We start from the raw sequence: 13,404 nt of genomic DNA on the forward strand, positions 1-13,404 counted from the left end.
GCTCTTGCCCCGCTATTTAGAAAGTCAAGCAGAAGGACAAGAACAGCTGTTCAAACTGACTGACAACATCCAAGATGAGTTGTAAGTACTGACTTACACAGTTACGTTAAGTAGTTCTGTTTGCTGCCATTGTATCTTCATGTCTTTGGGGAAGAGGGACTAAAACCGCTTTACCTGCCCACACACGTTCCATCTGTTTTCTCTTGGTACCGATCAGCAGCACAGCATGAGCACCTGACGTCTTCCACAGCGGCCTGTCCCTGGGCTGTACACAGACATCACTGCGGGTGCCACAGGGCTCCTTGACTCGCCTGTTGCTAGCTGCCATTGATCGCATGTCACATGCGGGCTGTGGAAGAATCACAGCCTTGGTTTGTTGACTTCTAATATCCCTGGTCCCCTTCTGTCAGTACGGAAGATGGAATCTCAGAAGTCTCTAAGTAATTGTTAGTCCATTCAACATGCGTAACACATGTCCAGCCCTCCACGTGCATTGATAAAACAAGTGCGTGTTTTAACCCTGTACTCCTCTTCCTCTGACATGCATACCGGCAGAACTAGGATCTCTTCCCTTACCTGTCCCTTACTGTCTAGTTCTCACAGCCCGGAGCCTAGTAGAGTGGCTGGTGAGTCCGTGACAGCAGTTTGTGACCTACTGCTGACCTGCACAGAGTGCACTCTAAGGTGGCTCTGGTTTAGATGTGAGAGAAGCCAACTTGGATGCCTGTGGAACACTGTATTCCTAAGCTATGGCTGTTGAGTTAATGACCAAAATAATGTGCAAATTCCCCCCTGCCCCCCCAAAAGAAAAGTCAATACGGAATAATTTGCATGGGTAATACACTAAAGGCGCATTTACATTTGAATGCCCTGGGTATGGGATTCATGAAAGCAAGCGAAAAGAGTGTATAAATGTTATTAGTGGTCAGGTTTGAGAGTATGAAAAAAACCCACGTACAGAGTGAAGGTGTGGAAAGATAGCTGTACAGGAGATGTTAGTTTGTTGGATTGGTCTTAAGGCATAATTCACGACTTAACCTGATCTCTACCACAGTTACCTGAACAGCTGTTTTCAGGGGAGAGTGTAAGATACTGCCATCGAGTACCTGCCAAGGCAAAGTCATTAAAACTGTTGATGGTGAAGCTCATAGAGGGAGGTACCAATTCAGCAGGGTTTCTTAATTTCACCAGTGTCTATGATCAGGCTCTGAAAGCCATGTGCCACTCTTAGAGTCTACCTTCAGCGAAGTGTGAGGAAGAGTTTGTAACCTGCCACTTGTTTGTGGCCCTGTGATCTTACACTCCCGTCATCCTGTTCATCTCGCTGAAGGGTCTTTATGCATATACAGTCTGGCTCTTAGGTAGGGGGAATGGAAAGAAAGCAATTTATGGCCCCCAAAAAACTGTCAACTTTCTGCAAGTGTACCCCATAAGTAGATCAGTGGGCCTTTGTCATCGAGTCGCACTGTTCATTCACTGTTCCATTAGAAACATCGTTCAACAAGAAAACAGTGTCTCTTGTCATGGAAAATAAGTACAAAATTATGCCTCTGACTTTTATCCTAGTATCATAATCAGAAACACATTTAAAGACCTGATTATTTGCATATTTTCCTTCAGAGTTAAATCCATAAAAGGGGGTTTAATACCTTGCTCTACTGTTCTAACTAAATGTTTCCACATTTTTTTCCAGTTAGGCTCACTGTTTCACTTCTGGAAAATATTGTGTAATTACTTCCTGATGTTGTTAAAAAACCCACAAATTCTCCAGAGATCTGGTTGCTTCTACTTTGTTCTTCTGGATCATGTTTCATTTAATTTTTCATTTTATTAATTTGAGATCTTTTTAATAGTGTAGAAGTATGGGTTAAAAAAAAAATAGTATCTTGAAGTAGTACCTCAGAAGGTTAAATACCCGTTTTGAGAACTTTCTTGAGAAGAAAGTAACGGTTGGCAAGAGAAAATGGGTAATGATGCATGACTCAAAGTTAGAACAAAATGTAGAGCTTGAGCTACAAATTAGCTAATGTTTCTGTGCTTCAGCATTAAATCACTGACCTCTGTTTCCATTCCTCAAAATATATACAGGACACCAGTAAAAATCTTGTATGGAAAATTAGATATATAATCTTTTGTTCTAACGGAGAAAACACAAACCCCTAGTCTGATTACCAAGTTGCTTCCACTGAAGTTTATAGTGGCTTTCAGTGCTTCGGTTCTCTCTGTGGATATCCCCCATATAGCAGGCTGTAATACCATACCTCAGGAAAACAGCTGTTCTGCTTTTGTGGGTATACGAACCCCGCTCGAGTTTCTCAACTTTGCTGTGACAATTGCTAGGGACATGGCTACAGTACTAGGGGTTTCTGATAATCACCTTTTGATCTTCTTTCCCTGCTGAAAAAGAAAGAAAAGCAAAGAAAGCCGATGTGCGAGCCAATTTCCTCTGGTTCTGCTTCTAGTGGAAGTCTGACCCGAGTCAAAGCTAGGATCTTTGTAAAATACTGTACTTGCTTTTATGTGCCTGTCCTAAGGACCGAGACTATTATTCTGCAGGCTGTAGTGCTGCTCTATTTTAAAATTAAGTTTTCTATGACACTTCATAAAAAATACCACTCTCCATCCTACTTGTTATTTCAAAGACAAAACCTTACCCCAAAGTGTTTGAACTTTGATGGAAAACTGAGGGGCAATTGCTAGTTTCAGTAACTGTGTTAACATTCTCTTTCACCTAGTGTTCTTTAAGCTGAAATACACATTTTCACATTTCTGTTCATTTTGTTCTACTTAAAGGAACACAATTCAATTTTCCTATCCCATAGTTTTATCCAAGGTTCGAGCTGGGCAAAGTACATTACAGGCCGCTTTTTTTTTTTTTTTAATAGAATGGCTGTGCTCTTCTCAGCACATAAATGAAAATGTAAGTTGTTAACTTGAATAAGCGTGTATGCCTTTCTCAAGTCTATGGAAGCAAGGGCATTTGTCAGCTGAGGTGGCTAGGAGGCACAGGGTAGGGAAAAGACACGTTCAGTGCAGAATACCATCTTTCAGAGGACTATGAATAGAAAATTACTGGAATTATTCTTTTATACCACAAAAAGAAACAGTCATCTGACCTCTTTGAAGTATTTTTGGCTATTAAAATTCCACTTATAGCTATGGGTTTATTTGGATACAGCTCAGAGTAGTTTGTGCAGTTACTTAAATGGTAGAGCCAGCAGTAGTTTTGGGGATGGTAAACTCTTCTGATCTACTAAAAACTCTTGGTACTGACAGTCTTCATTGGGTTCAAAGACAGTGGAGTATTCTGCAGAATGTATTAGGACAACAGCAGAGAGATTAGTACAAGCAAGGATTCAGAAAATAGTAATTTTGAACCTACCCGACAACATGAGAATCCTAGTTTTACAGATATGCTTCTGCCACTGTGGGTTGTTGACAGAGCATTATTACTCTATTTGGCACTCTTTCTTACTCATGATTTCATTTTTAACTTTCTGAATTTTTCCGCCTTTTAAAAAAAAACCACTAATGAGGTTCATTTCAGTAGTAAATCAAAGTGGGGGAGAAGCGTTTGTGTATGAAGTACCTATTTCACTTTTGCATTCCTTACTGTTATTTTCTTACACATCAACTTTTTCAGCCATTGTAATTCTCAATATCCTTAATACTCTTTTTCTACCTCTACTATTCATCACCCCGTCTAATCCCTCTGGGGAAACCTGCTTGCTGCTTAACCTTTCACCCCCGTGTTAAACAGCTAATTTCTCTCTTCTAGCTACTGATCCAGGCAGCAGGTTAAACTTGTTTTTTGTTTCTAAAGGCAAGGGAGGTGTGTGTTAAAAGGAAGCACCGTAGGTTTACAGTGTGTAGAAGGATAATGCTCTTGTCATAAATGTCTGCAAACCTTTCACGTATCGGCAATGGAACTGAAGATGGTTACAATTAAACGTCAGTATTAGGATTTGCAGTGTTCCAGTGCAAGGAAATTACTCTTCTTAAGCCTTGTTAAAGGATATTTTTATATGCCCTTTCAAGGTCCAAAGCTAGAAGCCAGGCAGTTAGTGCTAATCTTTGATTTACAGCATGATCTTTTTTAACTGGGTGAGAGGGTACTTCATCAGCTTGATTTTTCCGACCCGCTTAAATTAAATACAGATGAATTGTACACGTTACATGGTTGATTTTTCTGAAAGACTTCTAAAGGTCACTCAAAACATAACAGGTGAAGACAGTTGTTAGTTTACGATTTTTAGCTTCAGGTGAGTAACTTTTCTTTTTTTCTTCTTTGCAGCTTCATAGCAGTGGAGAACATAGACAGCTATTGTGTTCTCATTTCATCTAAAGCCGTTTATTTTCTGAAGAGTGGCGATTACACAGACCGCGAGGCCATCTTCCTAGAAGTCAAGTACGATGATCTCTACCACTGCCTTGTTTCAAAAGACCATGGGAACGTGTATATACAGTTGACGAAGAAAGCTGTTAATACAAGTAGTGGTGTAGCAATGCCAGGCCCATCACAACAGAAGCCAATGGTAACTAAGGACCTAGCGCCTATTGTTTCATTCATGCGGGTGGGTGGGTGTGGTGGGGGGCTGGTTGTTTTCTCGTGTTCTTGTTCTTTTCCGCTTTATGTGTGTACTGGTGCTGAAAGTGTTTGTAGTCATTAGTGTTTGGTTTCCTGTGCTGTGTAACAATGAAAACTTTGTTCTGTCACCAGTGAAAATAGCTGCTGCCAAAAAGGTTTAGGTGACAGTAGAACTTGCTCCCTAAACTGCTGAGAAAAAAAAGAGCCAAAGGCAAAATCTAACATACTCCTGCAGGCAGAAAAGTTACAGTAGGAAATGTGTATTGACCTGTGAAAGGCTTTTAACTTTACAAAACATACGTGAAAGTCAAGTAGTTTGCCATCTATGTACCCTAGTCTTCACTTCTCCTATACGTAGTATTTTTTTACTGCAGAGTATCGAAGGTTGGAAGGAGTCTTTATACTACGCATGTAAAAATTAATCAGAACTCTCACTTCTTAAGACCCATTACAGGGTGGTTTTTTTGCTTCATTACAGTAGCTGCTCAGGGCTCTTTTACAGGCAAGGTTACAAGCTCACCTCTGACCCAAGTCAGTTTACATTCCAAACAGACAAGCCAGATAAAAGGTAGGAGGGGATGCAGCAGAAGTAGCTTCAAATTTTGCAAGAGGTTTCTGCTTTCGTCCTAAAATACCCATCTCTGTCTACCTGTCTCTCCCCCTCTCACTTCTTCTTTACTTCAGCCTCAGCACTGGGAAGGAACCTCCACTGCAACATTTCTGTTCCTTACAGGAGACTTCAAACCTAATCCCTTCAGTTAGTGAAGTAATAAAATAATATTCTGCTTTAGACTGACAGCGGTACCACATTAAGAAAAATCACATTTCTTTTTGCAGGTGAAAGTGAAATCTGAAGTTCTTGCGGTAAAGCTGTCTCAAGAAATTAACTATGCAAAGAGCCTCTATTACGAACAACAGCTTATGTTAAGACTCAGTGAAAATCAAGAACAATTAGAGCTGGACTCTTGAAAACCTCTTCCTTACTGCCAGAGCAAATTGCAAGTATCAGTCTGGAGTCGATGGGATTCTGTAACTGGAGAAAAGTACTCCATGGGAAGGAAATAAATACAATTATTTTAGTATTTAGCTAAATGGAATCATTGTGCATAAGAAAACAAGTGAGGTGGGCTTGCCTTTTTTCTTAAAAGCATTAGTTGTTGTAACACAAAGATATAGCTGGAATGCATTTGGTTCTGGGAGAAGCCCTCTATTTTGCTAACATGTACATATGTAAAAGTGTTTCATGTAAATAAGAAAGTACAGACCAGGGTGTTGGTATAAATAGAAGTCTGTTTACTGTGTAAAGAAATTAAAGGAGCTATACCGAGTCTTACTGCACTACCCAAAAACTAGCCATTCTCGCTCTCTTTTTGTCTTGAGAAAGCAGATTTTCACAGTGCAGGAACGTAGATAAATGTTTAAAAAAAATACAGTTAAATTAAAAGTTAATTGCAGCTGTTGGAGCACAGACAGCCTGTGATTAGGGTGCATTGTTTGGGGTGGTTTGTTGGGTTTTTTCCTTAAATCATTAGTACAGCTAAATGCACGTATACCTAGTGTTCCGCTGAAATGTCATCCTTTTTTTGGTTAAAAAACAAAAGTTGCGTTTTGTTAAGTGTTGCTGGAGGACTCACTAATTCAATTGCATTTTCAAAATATTAGAAAACAAGAAGCCAGTTCTGTTCTGAATGCAGCACTCTGGTCTAGCAAAGGGAAGTCTGCACCTCTGAAGGACCCTGCTTCTCCTTTTTTAAAGTAGTTCAAGTGAGCAGCCTTGGAAATGGCAATCTTTAACTTCAGGTTTTCCCTTCACTCAGACTGAGTAAGTGTATATAGTTGGCTGCTTAGTGTGGAGTTCTGCTAGCATTAGAGATGGAGGGGGGAAGAAAGCACTGCATCATTTGTCTTCATGACAACCTCTTCAAAATTAAAACTTTTTGAAATAATAAAAATAACGTGCTTTTTCAAATGTTGTACATCGCATTGGTATTTGTCTCATCAACTTTAACCAAGCTGAAGAGTGAGGAATGAGTGTACGTACTTAACATACCCTTACTCCCAGCAACGAGGCAAACTCACTTTCATGTTTGCTCCCTGGAGATAGTTCAGCACCTGTGCCGAACGTCTGTGTGCACCACGGCATTTTGCTGTGCAGGATTCAAGTGTGAATGCAAGTTGTGTTATATACATTCTAAAGCGCTATTTTGGAAACCTGCGACCCAAAGTAAGGAGCCCACTATAGCTTCACTTTCAACTTAGTTTTTACCTTTTAGTATCCTTTCATAAAGGCATACAGGAATATTTTTAAATGGAAGGTTAGAATTAAACCAGTTCTCAAGTCCTGGAAAGTGGAAAGCAGAGGATTACTGTGGGAGGAGAAAACGTGGTATCTGATGAATGTATGGTCTGTGACTGGGAATCAAAATCCATCAAGGTCCATTACACAAATGAAACCGATTTAATGCATCACTTCTTTTGTATCTTTGTGTAATTTTTAAGTAAAATGCAGAATTCTAACAAACAAGTGCATTGGCTCAACAGTGCTTTAACGTGTCAGTCCTGCTGGACTCACTCTGCTACCCAGACTCCCTGCTTCTCTCCCCTGTTAAATTCTTTTTTATGCAGCAAATATCTAGCTGCTAACCATGGTAAGTAAGTAGATGGGGAAGCGAGTGAAGAAGTAGTTCGCAGACCCCTGCTAAGTATTTAAGCCACTCTCCTGAAAATTCAAGTTTTGTAACAATTATATAAGGACCTGGCACGCAAGCACCTGAAAAGCAGTTTGACAGTGTACCCTTTGAGTTAGCTGAACTCAGGAAGCCACAGTAGATAATGCATCTAATTCGTGTATTGGTTCCTTTCGTTCTTTTGAACTGTGCTTAATGTGGTTTTTTGACTGTTGCTAACGATTAAGCAGGAGACTATTTAAACCTTTGAACGGTGTACCCACCACTAGCCTAGGTGCGTATGAGTACCACGGACCATAACTGGCTTAGGTTATTCCAGTATGTTACAATACTGCTCCTGATGATAACTGCGCTCCTCTGGAGCACGGGGGCTGAAGTCGCTCACTCAGCTATAGCCAAGGCCAGGTTTTCTCTTCAGGGTACACAGGAGTACAAGGAATGATATATACAGACGCAGCCGAAAGCAGCACATTGCCTCATGTAGCATTCCAAAACAAACTGAATCAGAACTTTGGTTTTTTTTAATGCACAAATGATGTTATTTATTGCTGTAACCCAACTATTTTTATATAATTTCGGAACTCTTACTGTGGACTTCCTATTGCTATTGGCACTACTAACATTATTACTCAGTGAATAAATACAACTTTCAGATTCTAGGAGCCATATTCAAAAATAGCGTCGGAGGATGTGGACAGTAAGTACAAGTCTGCAGCTCGCACTCAAATTCTTTCTTAGGAACTCAAACACAAGCTGTAAGCAGACAGGACAACGTAATAGTTCCATTTACCAAATCCTGCAGAGTTCTTCAGATTATGAGCCTTATGAAGACAGTATGCTTACCACCCGTAGCCTGGTTTCACTGGAGGGGCTATGGCTGCTGCAGCAATCAAAGCAGATCCAGTCTTCAAATTTCAGAAGCTGGGCAGGAAAAAAAGTCGCCGATGAGAGACCGTAATAAGGCAGCTTTCTCCCCCCGCCTTTAGCACACAGCTGATATTTAGAAAAGACGATGCTTTTTCAGGCCTCTCTGACCAAGCCTTTATAAAAAGCTGTTCACCTTTGCTCTAATAAAGATTAAACAACCTGTCAACAACAATGCAGGTAGTATTTAAACAACCCTGTAACCCATCCAGCGATATGGCTGAGGCAGAAATACTTTGCTTCAGCTTGTTCGCTTTGATTTTTACCTGTGTTTTGCTGAGAACCGTACAACTTGTTCTCTGCCTACCTTGACCAACCTTGTTTTCTTGCTGGTGTTGCTACTGAAGAAATGTAGAATAAATATTATTGACATAAGAGTCATTTCACCATCATTTTGGAGAAGCACAATAAATTGATTCCACCCACACTCTTCATGTGCCCTTGCTTGCGGAACTGTTCGTTAATTATGTGCGGGAACAGAAGATGACCGTAGAGGACAGGAATGAATAAATCTCTTAAGCTAGACACATGCTTCTGGAGTGGCTGAACAGCCCTTGAGACTGTTCTTGCATCAGGTAATTCTGATGTTGGAGGCAAAACCTGGTCAACCCCCTGGAACGCTGGTTGTCACTGTAGGTCAAACCCGGACTTTTAACACTGTAATTTCTCTGACCTGGACACTAAATAATCTGCGTTTGAGATGATGGTCTCATTTTCCCAAAGTAAAGTCAGTCATTTAAGAGTGGGAAATCTAGATGTTAAGCTATGTAAACTTCAAAGAAAAAGCAGCTCTTGCAAAATAAAATCCAGGCATCTTTCTTACACAGCTGGATGACCAGCACAGCTGATTGATTGATAAATGCTTTTGTGCTGTACTAACGCCGCACAGTACATGTCACCTACCCAAGCTATACCATGCCAGAGTTAGTTAAACAAGTCACTTCCAAAGAAATGGCACTTCAGGTATTAATGTAATTTTATGTGGGAAAAATGCATCTTAATATTTCTAACACTTCTCCAGAGCCATGTGTTCTATTGTCACTAAAAGGAGACAGACTTGTGACTGAATTACGTAAGCGAGGTTTTAATGTGCAAGATGATCTGCAGAAGAACACAGATGGCTGTGTCGTTTTATTCTAGAAGCAGTTCTGGACAAGCAGAACTACAGAAGTCTCTTTTGCTCTGACCTAAATCCACAGCTGTGGCTGCAAACCTCCATTTTGCTGCCCTGTATCTGACAAAGCAATCAAAACATGGAGAATTACTTTTTCGGATCATATTGTTTTACGCTCTACGATATGCTCATAGCTGACAGAAATGCGACAAGGCCACTAAGAGACCTTCTTGCTGAGGAAACGGTATTACTGGTAAACAAGCTGGAACCGCAAAAGTGTAAAGATACAGGAAATGGGCGTAATATGGCTGCTAAGAGAGGCAAACCCCACACCACTCACCAATATGTGATTTTGTAACCAAATGCAATTCCCAGAGACAGTCCTGAGCTGGTAGCAGGATCTTCTAGCACAGTACAGGTGGGAGGAGTGGAAAAGGCGTCTGCCTGCTTGCTGCCCCTGGAAGAAGAGAAATTCATCACTCGCTCACTTTCTGAAGTCGTCACAGAACAAACTGGAAGGAAGTTTGGTAACTTTACTCAAACCAGGGGTGAGGTTCTACATGTACTTAGGCATCTTGCTACGGTACAATCAGGCTGAAACAGACTTTTCATTATAGTCATTACTGGATCATAAACAATTCTGTTACCTACTTAAACTTAGCCCCTTATAAATTATGTCTAGGCAGTGAAACAGGAAACACAAATGAGGTACACCTGAAACGAGGTAAACAGTGCGCAAGATGTGATCAACATCCTTCCCTTCCTTCTGCTCCTGAACAGATTTCCAATAAATCAGCTAGATGATACTATCTGAACAGCTTAAGTTGTGAATGCTGTTTACCAAAAAAGTGCAGTGCTTACATTTCGGTGGAGAGAATGTAAGTGGCTAAATGGTCCACATCTCAAAACAGAAAAATAATCGTAACATTCCGCTGTGACAAGGAGATTTTGATCTAACTGCCATCCCAGTTCCTAGACTGTATGACCGTTTTCAGCATTTATCTTTTTTCCCCATCAATACAATACTTACTTCCTAAGATCCTAGGCCAACTATATATATTTTTAACTATTTTTTTTTTTTTCTCCTCTGTAACACAGCTTAGCACTGACCTGTTTCCTACAGGGCACGAACCACTAGATGATGACTCCTCTAGGAATAACTTTGCTTGCTCTGTTGCTCTTCTTAGAAGAACATGCCTCTATTTGCTAATCACAATTGATTTCACCTTCAGGTTACAGGCTGCTGCAAAGATATTAGAAACAAACAAACAAAATCCAAACACATTTTAATTAAGCCAACAATTGCTCAAAATCCACTTATTACAACTTAGTTTCTTGCAAAGAATGACACCCTGTGTGTGGGTGTGTATGCTTATATGCTTTTTTAATACACACACACATATGTATAAACATCCATACTCATACTTCTTTTTTTTTTTTAAACTTATCTTGAAACCTGATGGCCATAGTACAAACTCCTCTATTCCTAAAAGCCTAGCTGTTACAAGAAGGAACACACAGTCTTATTTTTCTGGGGAAAAAAAATAAATCAAACTATGCCCAGAACTTCCGATTCCAGTCTGGACTTGTGTAAAATGCAGGCTTGCTAGTAGACTCTTAATCAGAATACACTTTGTGATGCTTAGTTTTATCAAATGTAGGGCAGGGACCAAAACACTTCCACTCTTCCCTACTTGTATTATTGGTTCAACTTTATTACAGCCTATTTATTACAGCCTGCTGGTAGCTGGCCCAGTGCTCTGACAGCCTTAAAAAAGGAACTGGGACAGCGCAAAGCCACCTGCCTCACTAATACCACAAAGTTAACTCACTGAGAAAATGTCTCATTAACAGAAGACGCAGATCAGTTTGACTGAACCGTATGCTTTTCATAGCTCTCTATGAGCACATTTTCTGAAGTGGGAGAACGTGAGGAAAAAAACAGCGCCAGATGTGTACATAAGGCTGGGCCCTCACACTGACTGGCTTTGCAAATGTCTCATAGGTGTAGAGAGTGCAGTGTTAATCATATGAAAGGAGGCTTGCCAAAGGGGGGGGGACGGACGGGGACAGCTAAAGTTACTCATTAACCACTGACAAACATTGGGAAAAAAAGGGGTGTTTTTTTGTTATTTGCCTCAGTAGAATACAGCACATTCTAGTATAGAAATAAAAATAATCTTGGAGCAAAATGCAGTTACATAAGAGATGCATGCCTACTGCATTATCTCAGTTCTATTAATGGCCTGTCATACAGTTCTGTTGCCTCAATGCAATCGGACTCCAGTATCACATGGGTTTTTTGGTTTGGGGTGTTTTTTTTTTTCTTCTCTGTAGCTGACACACTGTTGCCCAAGCAATGTGCCCGGCACAAAGCGTTCTCTGGGTGGATAAGAATAACCTCGCACCTCAGGCCTGCTCTGGTCTGACTCAAATGTACTAAAAGGCCATGAGAGAAGTAAACAGCTTTCATGTGCATTTACATTTTGGATAAATGGATGGGTCACCCAAAGGACAAGGATTGTGGATGGCAGCTACGGAACAATTGTTTCTGCATGCTGAAAATGCCAGCAAAAAAATTCCCCTGGATGCTGCAGCTGTAGAGAAATTTTAACAAATAAAAGAGAAATCCACCATACCAGCTGGCCCTCAACCCTCTAGACGCAGCAACAGCAAACATTTTCTTTGACCTGGGAGGGTGACTCACCACAGCTAATGACTGTTGCTTCAAAGGCCCTTGGCAAACAATCGACAATCAGCAGGACAAATCACCAGATACCAGAATAATCACAAAAAAATTCTGCCTGAATGTGGGGTGGGGGCAAGCAGACCACCATTTGCAGGACCAGACTCCTCCTCCCCAGCCTTATTTTGGTAAGGTCAAGCCCCTGACACAGCAACTCAAACACCAGGGAGAACACCACCAGTGATGTTTTCCCTCTGCCAAAGTGCAGCTCTAGGCCCTTCATGTGCCAATACTTTTCCAGGATTTCTTTTTTCTTTTCTTCTTTCGATTGCATCTCAAGGATTGGAGGGAACAGGATCTGAGGTAAACATCCCAGAAATGATTACATTTAGAAGACTATAATAATAATAGAACAGATAATACATTGTTATATTATTAATAATAATAATTTATATTCTATTAAAGATTATATTTAGAACTACCTTCTGTGCCAGAATACGTCTTTATTGGTGGTATAACGGCAGTTGCACTATGAGTCTTCAGAGGATTATGCAGAGGCAGCATTCTTACACCTCAAGTTCAGACAGCTATATGTAGAATACAAGAACACAATACTGTATATATATAATGGATAAAATTATTCTTTCTGACCTAGCTCAGTGTAAAGCTGATCTCCAATCATGCTATTTACTTGCTGCCTGTATTAGTTTCCTCTAATGCTTCTTAAGGGCTTCTCTAATCTGTACCAGTCTCAGTATGCAACAGTATGTCAACCTGAAATTTGACCACCTTGTTAGTTAGGTGGCAGCAGGAGAATCTATTACTCGCACTGCTCACTCTTAGGTCTTGAAGCTAGCTGGTACTTGTACATTTTGCTTCGCTGACACTAATTCCAACTGCTGACCCTACCCACTAAAAAAAATTTAAACCAAACCAATATCCACCTGGAGAAACTATCTGCTGATAAAACATTATGAGCAAAAATAAACAGCTGCCAAGTTCACAATCACACAGAGATCACACAAAGAGCTGATGTTTATAAGCAGGTTTAAGAGCTAACTCCCCAGCTTTGAGCTTCCTGATTTCAAACGCTAAATCCACATAGACCTTCATCCACCTTTCTTTCTTTTCAGTAGCTACCTTTTTGCCCTCTCCTCGGAGCACCCACCAGAGGGAAGCTGACATGCAGAAGAACATACATTTATACACCAGAAACCTAGCATGCATCACAAGATGTACAGAAATTACAACAGCATCAGCAGCATTGGATGCACTCAGAATTTGAGAGACAAGCATCCACTGTTAAAGCAGAGGTTAGATGCCTTTTTGAAATATTAACCATCAATGACAGGCAGCTTAGCACTGCACGTGCGCCTAAGCCTTAGCTGTATATTCACCCAAAGCT

The 13,404-nt window shown here is 40.5% G+C and overlaps 1 protein-coding gene across 1 annotated transcript in view; it reads left to right on the forward strand.

Moving 5' to 3' along the window:
- LOC104618097 (vacuolar protein sorting-associated protein 13D-like) overlaps positions 1-5,674 on the forward strand; it is a gene marked incomplete at its 5' end in the record, with an annotated part of 25,859 nt that extends 20,185 nt beyond the window's left edge. Inside the window, 3 exons of the mRNA XM_010283609.1 lie at positions 21-81; positions 4,295-4,535; positions 5,426-5,674. Of these exons, the coding sequence (XP_010281911.1) occupies positions 21-81; positions 4,295-4,535; positions 5,426-5,557 (434 nt within the window). The remainder of the gene's footprint in view (positions 1-20; positions 82-4,294; positions 4,536-5,425) is intronic.
- Between the last annotated feature and the right edge of the window lie 7,730 nt (positions 5,675-13,404).

The sequence above is a fragment of the Phaethon lepturus genome, unplaced genomic scaffold (assembly GCF_000687285.1).
Source record: "Phaethon lepturus isolate BGI_N335 unplaced genomic scaffold, ASM68728v1 scaffold5993, whole genome shotgun sequence".
Lineage (NCBI taxonomy): Eukaryota > Metazoa > Chordata > Aves > Phaethontiformes > Phaethontidae > Phaethon > Phaethon lepturus.